This window comes from Schistocerca nitens, chromosome 3 (assembly GCF_023898315.1).
Source record: "Schistocerca nitens isolate TAMUIC-IGC-003100 chromosome 3, iqSchNite1.1, whole genome shotgun sequence".
NCBI lineage: Eukaryota > Metazoa > Arthropoda > Insecta > Orthoptera > Acrididae > Schistocerca > Schistocerca nitens.
The window spans coordinates 375,842,904-375,864,909 of record NC_064616.1 but is presented as its reverse complement, the minus strand read 5'-3'; the positions used below and the strand labels follow the sequence as shown (position 1 = coordinate 375,864,909).

Below are 22,006 nucleotides of genomic sequence, written 5' to 3'. Positions count from 1 at the left end.
GTCACCTCTTAGGGTGAATTACATTTTTGCTGCACTAGGTAAATGGTCGTCTCCACAAATGCTGTCATCGAGGTGAACGGCAGCTTAAATCCTGCAGCACGCTTCGGATGCAGGCTGGTGGGAGCAGTATTATGCTATCGAAGACATTCTTTTGCTCTTGGATGGGGCCAGTGTTTGTAGTCAAAGACACGCTGACAGCTGCGAAACATCTGCATCCCTTCGTGCGTGATGTCTTCTCTGAAGGCGACGTCGTCTTTGAGCAGTATAACTGTCCATGTCTCAGAGTCAGACTGATGCAACAGTAGTTTGAGGCGCGTTACAGTGAACTCAGGTTGATGTCTCGGCAACAAAATTCGCCAGATGTACCATAAATCGTATGGAACCCACAGCTACATCTACATCTTACTCCGCAAGCCACCTAATGGTGCTTGGCGGAGGATACTTTCTGTACGACTACCTGATGCCTTCAACCCTGTTCCACTCGCGAATATTGCGTGGGAAGAATGATTGTCAGTAAGCCTCTGTATTGGCTCTAATTTCTCGAATTTTTTCCTCGTGGTCAATACGAGAGATGTATGTGGGGGGAAGTAATACGTTGTACGACTCCTCCTGAAAAGTGCCGTCCCGAAATTTTAATATTAAATCTCTCCGTGATGAACAACGCCTCTCTTGTAACGTCTGTCAGTGAAGTTTGTTTAGCATCTCCGTAACGCTCCCTGCCCCTCCCCCCTCCCCCCCCCCCCCCCCAGATAAACGACCCCGTGACGAAACGCGCCGCTCTTCGCTGGATCTTCTCTACCTCCTCCATCAGTCCTACCGGATAGGAATCCCAGACAGATGAACAATACTAAAGAATCGGGCTAACAAGCGCCTTATAAGCCACTTATTTCGTGGATGAGTTACATTTCCTTAGTATCCTTCCGACGATTCTGAGTCTGGTGTCTACTTTTCCCACTATCTGATTTATGTGGTAATTCCTCTTCAGGTCGCTCTGGATAGTTACGTGTAGTGATTTTACGGCAGACATTGACTCCATCTGTTTGTCATCAATAGTGTAGCTGTACATTAGTGGACTTATTTTTTCTATGTATGCGCAGTGTGTTGCGTTTTCTGGGTCGCTATCGGGCGCCATCACAGTATATGCAAATCAGTGACCCGTTATTTACACGAGTTAGATGACCTGTGCATAGACATCTAACGCCACATACCTCCACAAACCTACCAACAGATTGTCAGATCCCTGATCCGCAGAATCAGTGATGCATTTCGTTCCAAAGACGGACAAACTAGCAATTAAGAATGTGGTCATAATGTCTTGTCTCATCAGTGTATAATATGATTCATGTATGTTGTCTAGACCTTTTTTGTAGTAAGAATTAACCTGGGTGTAGAAAATCTTTGAGAAACGCTTACGTGACGCTACTTTCTCTAAGTCGGTGTAAATATAGCGCTACATTAAGTCTTTAGAACAGAGCCGGCTACGGCATGTCAAACTTCACGCGTGCAATGTGTGCTGGCTGTGGGCATCCCAAGGCCCGGCATGTTACTCGGCTTTGTTGGTCCTTCTAGGAAGTACCCGGAACTGCGCGACATTCCATTTAGCACTGCGCTGCGGCATTTTAGGTCGGCTCAACTCTCTTCAGTTCGGCAGAATCGCGCTGGTTAGCCTTTGCTGTTTGTCCGTGATATGAAGGACGTTCACAGCTCCAGTGTCTGTTTACACAAAAAGAGGCAGTCCAGCGATTTACTGTCGCAATCCTTTAAAATGATTAGGAATGACAAAAGAGAGGCATGAGAAGTCTAATTTCGCATAAGTGAAAGGTACTGCATTTTTCTATGAATATACATTACAATACCATACAGAAAGAATTTAAAGACTCAGCTGATAATGAAGGAGCAAAAAATTACAACGGAGAAAAAGATTACAACGGCGACAGATGGGATTAACTGTTCTGCACAACAAGAAGTACTTTGTACTAAATTTTCAGGCCTGGAGCATATGAAGAAATTGGTCGCATGAATAGCAAAATATCTGAAGTCACGCTCAATATTCCATTGTTAGCTGCAACATTATTCTGTGGAACTGAACGAAGAGTAAAGAGACTCATTACGTTACTGCAGAGTACGTAGGTTAAGTCAAGGGGCAGGGCACGAATGATTTAACACTCGCTACTGTTGAATTTTTTAAGGAAAAATAAGTACATGAACGAAAATTAGAACCTCAGGAATGGAATGCAGACGTCACATTTTAAGTGGACTTGACTGCACACCGCTTAAAATAAAATCATTTCAGGGTACATTCTTTCTGATTTGATGGGTTGCATTTAAAAAGAAAATCGCATTGTAGAATGGACACATTCTGACAAAGACATACAGTTCCCTAACCTCACTGCCATTAGAGAAAACGTCAAGTTTCAGGAATTTACTTTGGCCTTAAAAGAATTACAAGGATTGTTACCTAAACGTTTTGAGGACATTGTGAATCTTACACCCGTTCTTGAGCTATTTTCGCGACCGTCTGCCGTTTCAGTTACAAGCGCCCTGTGCACGTGCTGATGTAGCTCATTGACCTACAAGATAATTAGCGTTTTAAATGACAAATACTTATACGTTAAAAATGTCCACAACGTCTACATTTATTTCCTCAGGTAGAGTTTTCAAGTCTCCGTAATGATGCTTTAAAAGTGCTACAATGTTTCGAACTACATATTTCTGTGAAAGACCTTTTTCCGGTTAAGAAACTAAATAAGTCACGATTAGGTGGCAACTTGAGAATAAAATTCTGTGAAATTGCCTGTATGTGTCTGTACGCCAGCAGTTTGTTCCAGATAAGAATTGACTATATCTTCTGGGCACCAAAAGTAATTAAAAATACTGAAAATTTCTCTTGCTTGTGACCTATGTTATTGAGAAATGTGAAATATAAAATCAAGTGCGACTGCATTGCCGTTTAAATGCGGAGTGTTCGCAGTTTCCCCTCTTCCCCCTCCTCACGCTGAGACAGCGTGGTGTGGTGGTGTGCGAAATGTGCCAGCCAGGTTGCGCGCTTTGGCACTCGGGCCCTGGCATGATCCGTGAGACAAATTCTTGGTCAGCCCTGGTTTGGAATGTTGTTCCACATTATGTATAACGGTCAGTGAAATTAAAACGGAACAGATGGAAAAAAATAAGTAAACTCTGTTAGTTCAGAAGTATTGGCCGTAACTGTTAATATATTCAACCCACTGTGAGACAAGACGACCAATCTCTTAATGTTGAAATATTAACGGTTGCCTTAAAACAATGATTGTACCCAGGCTTGCATCTGTCCGTCTGAAGCGATTCGTCAGCCACGGATGTCTTTCAGGATGTACGACTAAGAGGGCCTCCAATCGAAACTTCTGCAGCGTAGTCGTAATAACCTCGGCAACATATTATACGATCCTGGAACAAAGACATTCGTCGCCATTGCTACCGACGAAGAAATGCACACCAGGGTATAGCCGTTGTTCTGTAGCAACCGTAAACATTTTACTGTGAAGGCATTGACCACTGTGTCCCACAGTGCGATAAATTTATGAACAGGTATGGTGATTACTTCCTCTCCGGGGAACACCACCTTGACGAAGCACTGTCCGTGCGGGTGGAGAGGCTTGCGTATCCGCGTGAAGCTGAGGGCTATGCCGAGGGTAGAGGACCTACTGCCGGAAAGCCTCAGCTGATGGATCAGACTAAGAGTGTCCCACAACGTTCTATATTCCCTATCCACTCCCAGTCGTACCCATCTCCCTGACCCAACCCAAGACGTGAAGCGATCTGTCCCAAAGGGTGCGTGGCACATGGGACGATGTGTCGCAAACGGAGCATCAGGGATACTGAGCGACCTCCCTGAATAATTAGCCTTACACCGCGCGGGGTATTCGTGGTGTGGACCTTGTAGCTCCCCAATTCTCGTGGGATCAATAGGGACACGACTAAAGAGAACAAAGAAAAAGAAACTGAGGGGCAAATTGAGACCTTAGATATCCAAACATCGGGGTCAGTACCGATGGAAGGCATTCCCACTACTGAATCAGGGTCTAGACCTGAACCAGAAGTGAGAACTGCAACCAGGAGCTAGACCAGATTAAGATTAAAGGCTAGTCTGGGGCCCAGAGGAGGAAACTACTTAGGGAACTGAGGAAAAAGGAAGGGAAATAATGGCTTTCTAAAGACAAGTGGAGGGAAATAAAGGGTTCAAAAAATAGCTCTGAGCACTATGGGACTCAACTGCTGAGGTCATAAGTCCCCTAGAACTTAGAACAAACCTAACTAACCTAAGGACATCACACACATCTATGCCCGAGGCAGGATTCGAACCCGCGACCGTAGCGGTCGCGCGGTTCCGGACTGTAGCGCCTAGAACCGCCTGGCCACTCCGGCCGGAAAAGGGTTCAAATGGTTGAAATGGCTCTAAGCACTATGGGACTTAACGGTCATAGGACTTAGAACTACTTAAGCCTAACTAACCTAAGGACATCACACACATCCACGCCTGTGGCAGGATTCGAACCCGCAACCGGAGCAGCAGCGCGGTTCTCGAGTGAGGAATTAAAGGGACCAAAACCAAAGATCCCCAGGAAGAAACTGTCTCAAGTTGAAGGGGATACGCAGACCTCACTATGAGAAAGACAGGTAGCAAGCGGATAAGGAGACAGGAGGTGCTGCAGATTAATCTGCCCTGAGTCGCTGCCTGTGGAGGCAGGGAGAACCCTATTTATATAAAGTGGGTGTACCGGACCTTCTTGAATTTCTCTTAGCTAACAACTTAGATGTCCTTAATAGGGGCAATGAAACTACATTAAGGAATAGCAGAAGGGTAGAAGTAATTGACATAACCTTTAGTTCAATGATGATGGGCATCTATGCCAAACAACGGCATGTGGTGTTGGAGCTATCCTCATTGGACCACATGTACATTAAATTCAAGGTTGAAATGGGATTCAGACAGACCATGACCTATAGGAATACCAGGAAAACAGACCGGGAGACATACAGGAGGGACTTTGATTTATGCTTATCAGAAATTAGAACCTCGATAAGGAATCAAGTAGAAATTAAGGTTCAAATGGCTCTGAGCACTATGGGACTTAACATCTGTGGTCATCAGTCCCCTAGAACTTAGAACTACTTAAACCTAACTAACCTAAGGACATCACACACATCCATGCCCGAGGCAGGATTCGAACCTGCGACCGTAGCAGTCGCGCGGTTCCAGACTGAGCGCCTAGAACCGCTAGACCACCGCGGCCGGCAGAAATTAAGGAAGTAACAGAGGCTGTTACCTCTGCCATAGTGACCTCATATCGGGACAGCTGCACAATCACCAAGAAGTGCACAAATAGGAGTATGCCTTGGTGCAATGCAAAGAAAACAGGTGCGGAGACTGTTTAATATTGCGAGACGTTAAGGACAATGGGCTAAATATCGTGAGGCCCTTGTCAACTACAGTCTTGCAATCAGACAAGCAAAGAAGGCATTCTGGAAGGCTTTCTGTGAGGAATTGGAGAGCACGGCTGCACAAGCCGGGACTTCACAAGATTATCACTAGAGTACCAACCAATCCCGAAGGTACGTTGAGGAAGAAGGATGTGGACTATACAAACGCAGCACATGAGACGCTGAAACTGCTCCTCAAAACTCACTTTCCTTAATATGCTCTGCCAGACAACATAGACCACAATGTGATTCCGGAGAAACAATGGTTCTCAGGCACCCCAAGACAGGACTATGAATCGAGCATGGTGTGTGTGAACTTTAATAAAATCCAATGGGCGGTGGGAACAGTCCAACCGTTCATGTCACCTTGCCAAGATGGAATTTTTCCAGCTCTCCTGCAACAGGCAGAATAGAAGCTCATAAGAGTCCTATGCAGGCTGTGCAGCGTTAGCCTTGCAGTAGGAATCATTCCCAATACATGAAGCGCAGTGAAGGTTGGTTTCATTCCAAAGCCAGGGAGAACTGATCACACCAAAGCTAAGAATATGAGACCAATCAGTCTTTACTCCTTCATTCTCGAAAAATTGAAAAAAAAACTGGTTAATATATATGTTGGGGAGAGGAGGCTAAGTAGGGCCCCTCTACATTCAAACCATCACGCATGTGAACCAGGTAAATCATGTGAGACAGCTCTCCACCAACTCGTCAGGAAGGTGGAGGAAAGCACTTCACATCCAAGGAATAGCCCTTTTTATCTTCCTGGATATCGAGGGGGCCTTCAGTAACACCACCTTCGATTCCATGGTAATGGCAGCAGAGGTGCATTACTGGGGGCCACTATATTCAGGTGGACCAGGGCCACGCTTAGTGGAAGGAAGGTAGAGGCTACCATGATAAATGAAAAGATGGTAATTAACACCACTAGAGGCTGCCCACAAGGAGGAGTTTTCTCACTTCTGTTGTGGAATCTAGTGGTCAACGAACTCATTGAGGAATTAAATTCCAGACAATGCTTCGGCCAAGGATATGCAAATGATTTTGTCATAGTAATATTTAGCAAATTTACTGACACAGTTAGAAATATGCCACAACGAGATTTGGACATTGCGCAAAAGTGGTGCATTAAACAGGATCTGAGAGTTATTCCTAAGAAGACAGTTGTGGTGCCATTTACGAAGAGACATATTCAACGCTCAAGTTGGAATCTAAAACTCTTCGATGAAACTCTACCTGGAAGGGTATAGTGAAATACCTAGGGGTAAACTTAGATGAGAAACTAACGCGGACCCCTCACATTAAGAGTATCTGCTCTAAGGAAAAAAGTACTCTTGTGGTAAAAACTGGGGTCTAAGCCCCAGGGGTATGCACTGGATATACACCACAGTGGTCACATCTAGGGTTTCCTACAGGGCCGTAGTGTGGTGGAAGAAGGTAGAACAGTGGGTTGCAGCTAAGGAGCTTGCTAAGGTGCAGAGATGGGCCTGCTTAGCCATAACAGGCGGAATTAGCAGCACACCACCCGCTGGAATGGAAGCCATGCTGGACATGCCTCCACTACACCTTTGGGTCAAGGTGGAGGCAGCAGCTGGGGCACACATAGATAAAACTGGCTAAAACTGGGTTTCATTCGGATATCCAGAATCACACACTAAGATAGTGAGTGAGGTAAATATAGAAATGGCTGGGGAAATGCCTGCCGACTGTATAATAACTGCCAACTGCTTCGACAATCCTTACAATATATTAATTGGAAGCACGGAGCAGAGGGAAAAACAGTTCGACACCGTACAGGGGACATCGTTTGGTTCACTGATGGGTCGACAATTGACCAAGGCGTTGGGGCAGGAGTGTACGGGTTTCAGCCAAGTCTGGATACATCATCTCTCTACGCAAACTGGCTTCCTTATTCCAAGCTGATATTACTGCAATTAGGGCATGTGTGGAGGAAGATATGCGTAGGTGCTACAAGGATCTTAGCATCTACATCTATTCAGACAGCCAGCAGCTCTGAAATCATTGGCAGCTCCTGCAAAAAGATCTGAGATTGTTGCAGAATGCCACAAGGCTCTGGTGGAGCTAGGGGGAAGCAATAGGATATACCTAGTGTGGGTCTCTGGCCTCTCAGGAATCTGTGGCAATGAACAAGCTGACAGATTGGCTAGGATGGGGACAACAACTCAACGTAATGGACCAAAACCTGTCCTGACAATCAACAAGGCTATGATCAAATTAGAACTACGGAACTGGCTTAGTAAACAGCACTTAGGATATTGGACCAAGGTCCATAAACAAAAATATGGTAAGTTAATGATGCCCAAGCCATGTTTTAAAAGAAGCTCTGTAATCCTGGGATTGAACAAGAAAGAGATCAAACTCATGACTGGACTGATGACCGGCCATAGGAATTTCAGAAAACACCTATACACAATGGGTATAACGGAAGAGGGCCTTAAATGTTGGATCTGTGATGAGGGTGAAGAAACTGCATCACACCTAATCTTCGAATGCATGGCAATGGAGAGAAACGATGCAGAATCTTCGGGACAACTAGACCTGAAGAAATTGTGTCTAACATAAAACTGGTAGAGGGAGTCCTTGCACAATTTAAGGGCACTAGTTGGCTTTACTAGATATACCTATATTCTAGGTGGTGATGTAATAATAAAATTTTGAAATTCATTGAATCATATTTAATTAAATGCAGAAGAAGTCCAAAAAATAGTCAGTGATTTTATAAACCACTTATATAGAAGTACCACACATCGAAGTAACTACATTTAATCCAGTATACAGGTTCCTTTGGTTAATCGAGAAGATGATCATTCCTTTCTGATTTAATACACCTAAGAACTGCTAGGAGCAATATTCTTGGAGTTATGCTGCAGTTACAACAGTAGTAGATAGACCTTGAAAGCCACCGTCATCTGCACACATGTTCGCAGAACAGTAAGTACCGGTTATTGCTATAGCATTTAGATATTATTGGGTTACCATTTGACTTATTCTGCCCTCTGTTGAATTAACGGCTGCTTGTTTCTTATATGTCTGTCCGCTAGCTACAGTCTACCAATTCTGTTTCAAAAATAATGATAGAAACTGAAAAATGTATGTCTATTTATACTGCATGCGACTAGACCTATTACAGTGCTATTAAGAAAGAGATAACTGTCTTACGTGAAGTGGTCGTTATAATAACGACCTCATCCAGAGTCGTTATTTTCCAGGTGTTAGATCGCTAGGTTCTTAGTATACCACGTAGCAACTCACCCTACTATTCAAAAGTCGATAAAGAACTGAAACTTATAAAACAAATTCTGCTCATAAGGCTACAGCAAAATTAAGAATTTTAATGACTTTATACTTCTCACCAACGTATAATTATGCATCTTCCGGCCTGGCTGCATTCAATTTTCAGTATATCACGTTCTATTCGTCTTATCGTTGACTTACCTTTCTAACTGCGAATAGTGTTCACTCTATCCAGTATGTTTGTATAATGAAGGTATCTCAGAAAGAATAATGATTTTTCTACTTTTTTCAGCTGTCGTTCTCGAGCTGTGGAGTTTCCTTTATGTAGAGAGATATGTTACTCTATAGACTACCGACAGTTTCATTAAAATAATGAAAAAGAACTGCAGACAAAAAATGAGCACAAGCCGCGGAAATAATTTCCCCAAAGTTGGACAGATTGTGTTCTCTACACCGGCTAGTGTTGCGATACATTACTTTCTCATATTTGGCCAAAATATGATACTACAATCCATAGTGTGAAATAAACGTGAAATGATCAGAACTTCTGTAATTTCCTATTAGAATCATATATGTCTCGTTTTATCTGTTACTCCGCAATCATTTAAAACGAATAATAATGTGTGCTTGTCCTCAGTAGCCTACAGCGCCTAAAATTTTATTTAGTTGTAATTAGTGGATAGTTTAGCATCGTATAGTAACAGAGAATGATAAGGACACAATAAACGTAAATATATATTTAATTTCCTCAGTCAGAAAGTTTAATAGTGTCTTTCATGCAGTATAATGATACATTACAGTCAACCTGCAATCTACGAAGCCGAATCATGTAAACTTATATGTTGGATGTTGCTAAATGTTAAACGTTTGTAACCGTAGGACTATCATGCGCTCGCCATCTGTTTTGTGCGTAAACGTGCTCCTCGACTGCTGATCTTAGAAACTGCTGAGTAAGCAGGTACTTGCTGCTAATTAATTATTAAGATAGTAGTCACAATACTACGTATTTCGCCCTATTTTTAACAATTACTGTGTGTTTACAACGTAAATGAACTGTAGATTCCTGCTAAGTTGTCTTTCATGTTTCCAGACAAAGTCATATTTAACCTGCACACAGTTTGCGTACTGATGTAACCTTAACAGTTTTACATAGTTTTATAAAACTCCCATATATTTATGTCCCTTTGAATACTATGGAATATTTTCAGTCATCGAACAGTGAAACTCAGAATAAAATATTTGTAATCACTCGAAAGTCACCAAAAATTCAAATTTTTTCTTATCCTTTGTTTATGCATTTCGGCTCCTGGCTCTTAAATAATAAGTCACGGATAGAGTTTGATTTATGGAGTAAATTATTTTTGAAAAAGGCATTTACACAGATTAAGGTTGGTAGATGATGAAGATGAATTCATCACCTAAACAGCTGCTAAGAAAGTGAATGGTTTAAGGCAATACATAACAGTTTTTGCACAAATTGTTAGTTTCTTAAGTTCTTCAACTTACCTACGTGTTGTACCTTGCTTGGTGACGTCTCTGTTGTACATTGTGTTTGTAGGCGTATAGTCTTCTGCATTTTGAGCTAACATCTTCGGGAATACAATATGCCTCTCGTATCTAAAAATAAAAATATTCCATAGGAGTGAAAGGTAATATTATGAAAAAAATAGTAACAGAGGTGGTAAAAGAAAAATTGTTTAGATGGTATGGACTCTTAATAAACGATGTAATTATTCTGATATTCTTTTTAGTATTTTCAATTACTTAAATATATGCCTACGAGACATGTATATTTATGTCAAAGCTTCATTATTTGCACTTTCTTTCACTTCATATTTGAGTTATTTTAGAGTACTGAATTGCAATTAGCAGATAATGTAAGGGCATTTATTGTAGTTATATTCCTGTCCGGAATGAGACAGTAGGTGTTAAGTATGATGTACATTCTACAATGTGAACTGTTGTTAGAAAATAATGTATATTTTCCCATTTACGTTATAGTTTTTCTTAATTACGTTATTGTTTAGTGGTACATCGTCTCTTGTTGGGTATTTGTTTAGAACGTTATCGACAGATTTCAGAAATATAAGTAGGGGAGAGGGTACTCCAATTTTCGACTAGGCACTAATGTTTCTCAACGACAGTACATGAAATTGATTGAAAGGGGCCAGTGACTACGTATCAGTAAAGTGCTGTTCAGCAGTACACGACTTATCATGAACGTAATGAAATTATATACTTCAGTAAACAAAATGTGTTAAAGAATCATTCACTTTATTCGGAGTAGGCATTGCACTGTCGAACAAAATTATGGTGCATTCACGCAGATAACGCATGTGAGAAATCGCATCAGATACTGCCAATATTTGTGTGGTACACAATACGTTTGATTATATACTTTCAAATATAAATCCTCTTAGAGCTCGTTCACAGATAGTTTAAAATTTTTTTTTTAAGTAACCCGCCCTGGTTTTATTATAAGAAACCTGGTTTTGATGTTCTGTTTCCTATTAACGAGTAGGGAACGTTTATATTCGAGATTGAGGAACAGTTCCGGAAATTCTGTCAGCCGCTGTATGTAACAGAGGGCGAAGCAGCTTCACCGCAGATATGTCCAGAATAAGTAAATGTACAGTGATACGATTTTCATCGAGCTAAAGCGGCAATATGGCGAATTTCATCATTTTCACAAGCAATTTTTATCGTTTATAGTCACAATTTAGGACACCGACTTTGTTTTTCCTAATGAAACTATATACGTTTTTCTGTGTCATTTTAAAGCAGCTTCGCAGAGAGCTTTAGTATGTGAGGCTAGAACAAATAGTATCAAGATAACAGCGCTGCAAACCAGTGTCCCGCCATCAGGAGAACGTGTTACACCATGGTCTGTCCTATTTTACCAAATGTAAGCAAGCACGTAACTGAGGCATAGTTTGTCTGTAAAGTATTAAGGCTGTCATACCAAGTGCTCCAAGTGTTGACTTTGAGTACTCTTAGGCGCTATGAAGTGATTATGGAGAAACAATACTCCACGTTGAATTTTATCTGGTGTTAACGGCGGCACAGGCCCATATTATGAGGCATATCATGCCTATGTGAGTCATCGGTGTTTCCTAACAAACTTCTTGTTTTAATTTTCGACACCGATAAAAGTATAGAAGTGTTACGTTGGTGGCTGTGCAGACCATTTTGCCTTTCCTGAAAGACTATTCCAGTTATCTCTAAATGTTTCCCTTAAGAGGATTTGTCAGTACATGCGTTGAATGAAAGGGATGTCCATCATGTTGGTACGACACTCACGGCCTTATGTGCAGTGGGATGTCTACCAATAATTGCAGCAGCAGCACACCTTAGGAATCGACATGCTTGAGCGTGTTTAGATTCCCATCAATATAGCTGGGACCAATGGTGCGGACCTTGAGAAACAAGCACGAAACTTTGATAGGTCAAGAGCGTTGTTTTTGTTCACTTCTCTGAATCAGCATGGATTATCAGTAGACGATTAGTGCATATTGCATGCATGGTTTGTAAATGATGCTGCTTCTTTAAACATAATTTGCTATAAATATGATCCATCATTTTATACTTTTCGTAAATAACATTCGGAAAACTCTAACCAATTTTGGAAGTCATTCTAGTGAAGCTGTACACTGTCTGAAATGATATGGAATGTAGCTTGCGCAGAACACTAGTTTCGTTGATCCCCCTGTTAGTGGCATTTGCATTCTGTGTTACGCTGCTAAAACGTTGGTTTCATTTCTTTCATCAGTTAGTCTTCTTTTGCCCTGGTATATTTTATCCTCCACACCTCCAGTCTCTATAACTTTTTTATAATGTTTACAAATACAGATCGTAAGTTCTTGTCACCAACTGGATGCTCTTCAGCGTATAAGCGCATCGCTGCTCTAAGTTTGGTGACAGTCGCCATAACGATAGTCATTATTCCGATATCGAATACATTTTGAAAGTCTCCACAGCTTTAGGAGCAAATTGTCTGATTGCTATAACAGAAGAACACAGACTGACGGGCTTGAACTACAGGTAGACACATGACCAATATCTGAGTCAGGTGTTCGCTTACATTTCGGACAAAAAGGCAGAGGTATGTGGGACCTCTTCTCCTGACTATGGGACAGTGGTCTGCGGCACTCTTATCTTGATGCTATCTAATTAAGTCCCATACACGTTTTATCGTTGAATTTCTCTTAGAAGCTTCTTTCACATCCTCAGAAAAGTAGTATATAGTTCCATCAGAAGAAAATTCGGCGAATATAAAACGAAATTATTTGAACATAGTAACAGGAACGAAAAAACCAACAATAAATGGATACAGATGGTGAAAAAGGATTTGGCCTATTTTAATGTCACCCGTGAGTCAATCAGGGACAGGAAAAAGTTTAGACAAATAGTGAACGAAATTAAGTGTTTTCCAGAAGAAACGAAACTAAAGAATAATAACAGGAAATGGTCGGAAGAGCGGAGGAGGAACCATTCGAAAATGATGAGGAAATATTGGGAAGAGAGAAAAAAGATCAAAAAGCCGGGCAAGTGAATTGTTGAACGTGGTCCAAAGATGGCCGAAATCGAAAGAAGAAGAAGAAATTATTTGCGAGCGTCAGGAAGTTCTGTATCTTGTCTGCTATAACTTGGCGAAAATTACATCTAGATATATTTATTCATTTTGAGTATTTTATGAGTGCCCAGTCTTAGCTGCCTCGTCCTTCGATTATGTTTCCGTGAAACTTAAATGGGAACTGAACGAACTAATTTTCACCCCTCCAGTCGTTTTGTATTAAAGCTCTAGATTGTTCTTAAACATACTCTGGTAGAGCTCTCGCGTGTTGCATCAGTATTAGCAAAGCGTTATCAATAGAAACGAACGCAGTCTCATTTGATGATTAACTACAGTTTACAGTAATAATTGTTTCCACGGACTAACGTTCGTCTCTACTTCACCGGGTGTTAGGGACAAAGGTGAAGGTATTGTGAACATTAAGACCTTAATATGTTTCCACTTCAGTGTGTCAACTGTTTATTCTCTGAGGCTAACTGTCTTGCCGCAGTCACATCACATAATTTACTACTTGATGTTTTTTTGCACGATCGTAACTGCACCATCGCCCACACTTCAGTACCTGACCTGCTGCACTGGGGAAAATAATCATCAATGGCTGGATAGTTCCATGAATACTTGGAGGTATTAACCAACCAAAGAACATACTCCTCGTAACAGCTATAATTATTAGTCTACAAATGAACTAAACGATAATGTAATGTTGTTCAGTACATTGTCCTCAGTGAACATTAGAAATATCTGGACTTATACTCTTTAACACTCTGTATGTACAATGATGTCCATATATCAAGGACAACCAGCAAAAGGCTTTCCAGTTGACCATCAAATAAAGGAGTGACATCATGAATGTTAACATTTTTTTTTCTTTTATCGTGAGTGCTCCATCAGGTCCGAGGTTGTTGACGTGTGACAGCGCAATGGGCTAGAACCAGAAGACAGTTACATTCCTGAAGGCGAAAGACAGTTCCATGAACAGAGACGTTTAGGACAAGGGCGATTTATAGTGCCAGGTCGTCACACTATGTAATGGATCATAATAGAAACCTCTTTCAGTTGTCGGGTAGTGTTTCGCCGTAAAGATTTACTGACGGGATACGACCTTCATATGGCGAAGATAAACACAATTCCACCCTTGTTGATGTTTGAGAGGAGTGGGCTACTTCCCGACCAAAGATTCCTCTTCTTCCCTTTCCCAGTATCATCAGTGACGCTCACACGTAGTCCTCTATAATGAACTTTAATAATCAAACAGAGCAGCTATGTTAGCTTAACTAAACGTACCATTACGTGCGAACGAAGGTAACATCTACAAGAATACATGCAATAATGCAATACGATTTCGACTTGCTCCAACGACTGCGTTTTAACATGCATATCAGCGGTGTTCCTGCTCTTTCATTTTCCTGGCACGAAAGCAGGTTTCCATAATAAATCTACCAACAAGGTACTGCGTTACGGTTTTCTACCCGAAAAGAAATATCACTTTTGAATTGACAGAAGTCTTACAAAAAAGCGAAGCTATTTTGGTGTTCAGTTGATTGCCACACTCTCTCCTCGGAAAAGAAAGAGTTGAAGTTCCCAGAATGCTGGACGTATTTCAGCGGGCAGCAGTGTAATCTTAAGAAAGTGCAACTGATTTTAAGTGCTTTGGCACTGAAGCATCTTTCGATCATTTCTGCAGGAATATGAGAATGAACCGTATGACATGTCTCGTGTGAATCACGTCTCATAAACAGAGGGACATGAATGGTGGTATTCAACGTCCCGTCGAGGTAATTAGAAACAGAGCACAAGCTTCGATAGAATAGGAGTTGGGAAGGAAACGGGCCGTAGAAAGAAGAACAATTTCGGGATTTGTCTTAAGCGATTTAGTGGAAACTATGGAAAACTTAGATATGGAGAGCCAGACGGGGAGCTCTCCATTGTAATATCACTGTGCCACCTCGCTCCAATACAGTAATAGTGATTATGTTTTAGTTTTACTTTTTACAGTAGGTTGTTTCAATACATTCAAACATTAAAAAGAGAGAATCTGAAATAAAATTCCAAATACCTAATAGTAATGCAATTTGTTAACTTACTGTTCATTTCTGCTACTTAACGGCATTATTTTATTTTAATTCTTCTTTAGCATTGTCACTTTTGAGAGCATGATCATCATATTAAAGATAATAAACATATACCTTTTGTTATCCCCCGGCTGATGGGCTTATTTACCCACAAACGGTGTTAGAGGGCATTGTCATTCTGTTGCCAGATTATTGCCTGTGTATCCTCAAGTGGTACAAATTTTAATATCTAAATGAGGTTGAAGGCCCTTTAAAGTGCGTTTATGCAAACATACTTCCTGACGTTTTACAGGTTCGTGACGTTGTGTTCTGACACCTAAATATTGAGAGTGGGAACGCTGCTACTAACTCTTAATTACCTATAATAAATAAACTTAATAATATTGTTATTTCGACTTTTTGTCTTGATACCATCACTTCACGTTATGAAACCACCCTTCCATCACTAAGGAGCAAGTCATAAGCATACGAGAGGCAAGGCCACGAACTGGGAGGTTACTTCCATCTGGAACTCCTTTAGATTTGTAACATTTCTCCGACTTATACCTTAATGTATGGTTTGTTATTTTAACCGAAAACAATAAGCCATCAGCATGTTTGCAAGAAAAAAGTTCTGGAAAATGTATCATTTACTGCTTTAAAATTAATTGTGAGGATTCCACGACGTCACTCTAATATTGTGTTGTATTGGTACTTTGCTGCTTGAAATTTATGTCTGAGTGAACCAATTATGGTATGAGGAAGTTTCAGCCGAAAAGACATTCACTAACATACATGCATCTACTTCTTTGCAGGAGAATAATCATTCCAAAAGATTGATACACGGTACCTATCGGTCAGCTATGCATATTCTCTTCAGAAATTTGTTGGAGGTAATCCATCGCAGTTTTATAGGAACAACGAAGTTCAAAGAAACCATGGTAAATGAATAGCGGTCGTCGTACCTTTTATTTAAGGTAGAAATAATTTTGAAAAGGGAAGAAATATTTCGTGATTTAAAACTTCTGCCCATCTTTTTATGTGTACCAACAGTTTGTAATTTTACCCTAAAATCGTGTCAACCTTCTTCCTTTCTGATATATAACCATGTATATAAACCGTTACATTCTTAAAAGTGGTAAGTTATGTAGAGAAGAATTTATTTTAAGTCAGTTAAATTAACATTCGACGAAACTGATGAGATTAGTAGAAGAGACTTACTAGCAACTACAGTTGTCAGCAGGACATTGAACTTAATCGGTATTTTCAAGAGAATAGAACAAAAGAATGATTTTCGGGATTTCCATTCACCCAGAACTTGATTATTTTCTGGTAACCGAGCAACTGTGCGTTCTCTTAAGAAACTAGGCTGGTATTTGCATTTTATTAAAGATTTCTAAATGAAGTTTGACATTCTGCACTCAAAACAAGGTACGAGTTAACATCATCGCGTTCGTAACGTCCTATAGACCTCTGCAGGTTATTCTATTATCTACGCCTGTGATTCCATCACAGATGGTAATATTCTGAGGAACGAAAATCGAATTTTTGTTGCCAAATGGCTACTGTGCTATAAAATCGGGAGGCTTTAAATTTATCTTAGTACTGACAGAGCGTTTCATCATCGCAACTGATTTTAGTAACTACTTTCAGCTTATTGCTGCTAGGGAATAGTAACAATTTTGGAGATTATTTGTCTATTTATAGGACGTTCTGAAAAATCTGTAGGATTAAGACCTTATTACTCGAGTAGACAACCAATACAAAACGCGTCTTCACCAATGTAGTAATTTTTTAAAAATATTGAATAAGTTTATGAATACTGGGAAGCCTCTAGATTTCTGTTACGATTCTGCGCTACATCGTGACACTTACTCCATTCTGCAATATCATGGTTGTGAACATTTAGTGTGAGTTATAGATGGTTGAAATTGCACCATATAATAAATACTGATCAATAATATTTGCACATAAGTCAACTCTTAGTTCAGGTAGTCACCTTCATGCAGAATTTACCTGATAAACGGGAGCGCAAGTTTCTTCGATGGCTCTCGTATGTTATTCACTTGAAAAAATGTAGTCTGTCTAAGGGTGGTAAGCTACTTAAGTACCTGCAAACAGTTACGTTATCTAATTGACATACTTTTATTATATAAAAACCTGGTCAATGAATTTAAATGTCATACATATATCACTGTCACTTTTAAAATCAATGTGAGGCATTATTCTTCCCTTTACAACATTTTCTGTTCAATACATATATTGTGTTAATACAAGTGTAGCATGTACAGTACAAAATAATATAAAATATGTTATGTGTGCTTGTTGCTTTGTCATGTACTGTTAACAAGGTCCCAAATTTAGCAACGGGTACCCAAGTATCAAAATGATGAATATCCTAATACTCTGCCAAATATCCCGTTCAGGTAGTCAGCTTTATGTAGAATTTACGTAAGAAACGGGAGCGCATGTTTCTTCGATGGCTCTCATATGTTATTCACTTGAAGAAAAGTAATCTGTCTTTAGAAATTACTTTGGGTGCAACTCGATAATTTGGTAACGGAATGCTTGTTCAGCTTATGCCGTAACGCAAGATATTCTGTTATCGGGGACCAAGAAAAATCGGAGAGTCTTTGTGAAGCAGGTAATACGAGCGCCTGAATACACGTATTCATCTTTTTACGCGCCTCCCTTCAGAAACGCAAACTCTGTGGATGGAAGTGAGAGCTGGGGCTTCCCCTAAGCCGCGACGCCGCGTCGCGCAGGGAAAAATGCGACACATGGCGCGGCTTCAGTCCGGGATGAAAATGAGTTTGCGGCCGCTCCGGGGGCTGAGGCTGGCGAGCAATTGCGGGGCGCCTCAAATTACATCCGCGCCCGCCTTCACAAGGAGCAGTGCTGGGCGCTACATCATTTGAGGTATTCTTCACAAGGGCCCTTGTTACTCAACTTGTTGGCCGGGCACAATTCGTTAAAGGAGACACTTCGTTTATTCTCTCGGCGAATATGGCGTAACGACGGGAGAAGCAAGGCTGGAAATTTGTTAGTTACAATTACTTTCCTCATAACTTTTGTACAACTTCTGAAGTATTATTCCTTACACTGTCTGCGTGACCGTTCTTTAATATTATGTATGTGGAATATTAGTTACTCGTAAAAGAAATAAATGTATCTTCATCTAATAGCTGGTTTAAGCGAAAAAATGATTATTATATAAGAGAATGAAACGAGTCGTCTTTAACACCAATATATAAAAAGGGATGTGACGAAATATATATATTTATTATTAGGTACTAGAGTAATTCTGGCTATTGGGGGGTATATGGATGGGTCATAAAGGATACGATGGAAAAAGGAAGAGGCGTTGGGGACAAGCAATGCCGTTTCACTGCAAGTAGATGGCGTATTGATAATGTATTAATAATAAAACATTTGACAGGAAAGATTAAAAAGTTGGATACAGAAAGGAATGTAATTTTTATTAATTAAGAAAAGGCATATCAAAGCAGCCGTATCAGAGGGTTATAATGGATGGTAGAAAAATGTGCAGTGCTTGGGAAATGGGTATCAGTTACATGAAATTCATAAGGAGGGATGGAAGGGATGATGAAAGTGTGTGATTTTTTGTCCGAACGATCAGGTAAGTAAGTTTTTATTGCTGTTTTTTGTCCAAAGACTGCTTTGATAAAGCTGTCAACACTGTTGCCTTGTTCAGTCCTCTTTTCATCTGTGGCAACATAAATACATTTTGATCTGCTTACAGTATTGAAGCTTGGTATCCCTCAGCAGAGTCTACCTTCCACACTTCCTTGCAACATCATACTGTAAAATCCTTGATGCCTCAGCATGTGTACATTTAATGACCTCTTCCTTTAGTGAAGTTGTGTCACAAATTTCTTTTTGCCCCAGTTGTAGTGAGTACAGACTCATTAACTGCTCTATCTACTCACATAATCTTCAGTATTCTTGTGTAGAACCTCATTTCAATGGCTCTAAGCACTATGCGACTTAACTGCTGAGGTTATCAGTCGCCTAGAACTTAGAACTAATTAAACCTAACTAACCTAAGGACATCACACATATCCATTCCCGAGGCAGGATTCGAACCTGCGACCGGTTCCAGAGTGTAGCGCCTAGAACCGCACGGCCACTCCGGCCGGCGAACCACATTTCAAAAGATTCTATTATCTTCTTGTGTCAACTGTTTATTGTCCACCACACTATGGTACACCCAAGACAAATACCTCCAGGAAAGACTTCCTAACAATTGAAATTATATTTTGTGTTAAAAAATCTCCTTTTTTCCTAAAATGATTTTCTCGTTACTGCCTGTCTGCATTTTACATCACCGCACGTTCAACCAGCATCAGTTACTTCGCCTCCCTAATAACATACCACACCTACTATTTTTAGGGTTCCATTTCCTAACGTAATTCCTTCACAATTGACTGATTTAATTCGAATACATTCCATTTAATATGTTTTACTTTAGTTTATATTTATGATTTTCATTTCAAGACATTATCCATTCCATTGAAGTTTAAGTCTTTTGCCGTCTCATACAGAACTGCAGTGTCATCAGCAAACCTTAAAGTATTTATTTCGTCTTGGTGAACTTAACATCTGGACCTACGTACATACTTCACAATGCAAATTACGGTGGCTTTCGGAGGACACCTTGTACCACTGATAGTGTTTCTGTTCCCTATTCCACGCACTAATGGAGAGAGGGTAAAACAGCTCTCTATGTCTCCGCAAGAGCCCCACTACCCTTCCGGTTTCTTCGTGGTCCTTACAGGATATGTACTTTGGCGGTGGTACAATGGTTCTCCAGTCAACCGCTAATGATGCAGCAGCACACGCATCGGTAGCTATGTCACTAGTAGTCGTTGGTTTGATGCACCACAGATGTTGCTCATGTGTCCTGGTGGGCAGCAGCACGGACAGTTGGTTAGCAGGAAGCTCTCTCATTATCGTCGTAGACGGCTCCCTGGGGAAGCACCTTGCTGCTCTGCACGAGGTGGTCGTAGACGTGAGAGACGACAACGGTGTGTGCTCATAGGTGCAGGGAGGGAAAGGCAGCTAATGTGCTCCCCTGAGTTCGTGGCAGTATGGAACCATGTGAGGTAGAATGACGTAGGCGTTCAGGAGTCTTAGTGTTGGGAACCACCGAAGTCTCCTCATGAGCAGAGGTGAAGAAGAGGTGACAGTAGCTAACAGCAGCCAAATCTTTCAGGCTGGGTTGGCTGTGGCATCATAGAGCCAACTGATCCAGGCAGACCATGACTAGAGCGTCACAGGTCCAGCTTCCAGAACCGTTAGCTACAAACTGACTACTAGCCTTTGAAAGTCAGAGTATTTCTACACATCATTCTACACCAGTGACATTATCGTGTGATAAGAATGACCGAGTTTCCGGATCTGTTAGCTCTCTGCACTCTGCCACAGCGTCACAACCATTCTCTTCAGGCTTTCAGTTTAGTTATTTCTGCAGCGTCTGGTTACTGAAAGCCACTTTTGCACAGGACTTACACGTTGTTACTTCACTGTGCATGGCAAAAGAATGACGTAATGCTCCCTTTCCTGTGAAATCACTCTGCTGCATCTATACCTTGGTCATCCATCTCGGGCGCCATGTTACTATTAACTTGGTGGGATGCCCATGCTACATGCAATAACGGATGTTCTTCGTCATTGGCTTTCCCATCTAGTTATTGCGTAGAATCCTTCCTGCCTTGCATTCAACTCTAGCGCTGTCGCTGCTACAGAAAATCTAAAAAAAATTTCTCATCACACCGCAATATCATTCTGGGGCTGGACGCTGCCCCTTTCTCAAGAAATTTCACGCCAACTTTTAGTTCGCGATGCTCCTGGAACAATCTCGATATACACTACGTCTGTTTATGAATAATTCTTCTGCTACCCATCACGTTTTCACTTACTTTTCACAGGACGCGTTTCGGTAATGGTTACCATTTTCAAGTGCGTTTTTTGTATGTATTAAGCCGTTTTCTATGTGATGTTGTCGATGTGTGAGAGTCTGCTTCATTTCGTTAACTTTACTGTATGAAACACGCGATTTTTGTTTGGTTTTCGATCTTTTTGTGAAGTTAGTAGCAAAATTTAGAAGAATTGGAACTTACAGTTTTATTATGGTCTATTTGTGCAGAGTCTCGTGTACACTAAGCAACACATACGACTTTCTGTAAACTTTAAACATCTAAAATATCTTATATAAACAAAACAGTTACATAGTTGTTCCTACAAGTAGTCAACAGAGATAACATCAAATATATTCCACAGACTATGATATGCTTTTGTACAGAGATTATCTATATTAACAATCTGGATCGAAATTTACTTATCTCGATGTTACAATTGTGCTTTGTTCTATGTGTTGCTATTGTTATTTATGTATATTATCGAAACCTTTTCAAGAAATTCACTGATTCACTTTTAAGTTATTCATTTAATAATTTAACTTTATGTTTTCTGTAATTGAATATCTCCAGTAATATCTCCAGTTCTTCAAGCAAATCAATTTTATGTCATTTATTTATCGGTGGAGTACATTGATATTTTGCTATATTTTTCCAAATGGGCGTGCTGTATAATGAATGTCTGTTGCTATGGCTTTTGTAGTGTGTCTCTAGTGTGCGTAGGATGTAATGTATTC

The 22,006-nt window shown here is 40.6% G+C and overlaps 1 protein-coding gene across 1 annotated transcript in view; it reads right to left on the bottom strand.

Moving 5' to 3' along the window:
- LOC126249237 (cytosolic carboxypeptidase 6) overlaps positions 1–22,006 on the bottom strand; it is a 1,486,464-nt gene that overhangs the window by 422,777 nt on the left and 1,041,681 nt on the right. Inside the window, exon 8 of the mRNA XM_049950894.1 lies at positions 10,213–10,323. Within this exon, the coding sequence (XP_049806851.1) occupies positions 10,213–10,323 (111 nt within the window). The remainder of the gene's footprint in view (positions 1–10,212; positions 10,324–22,006) is intronic.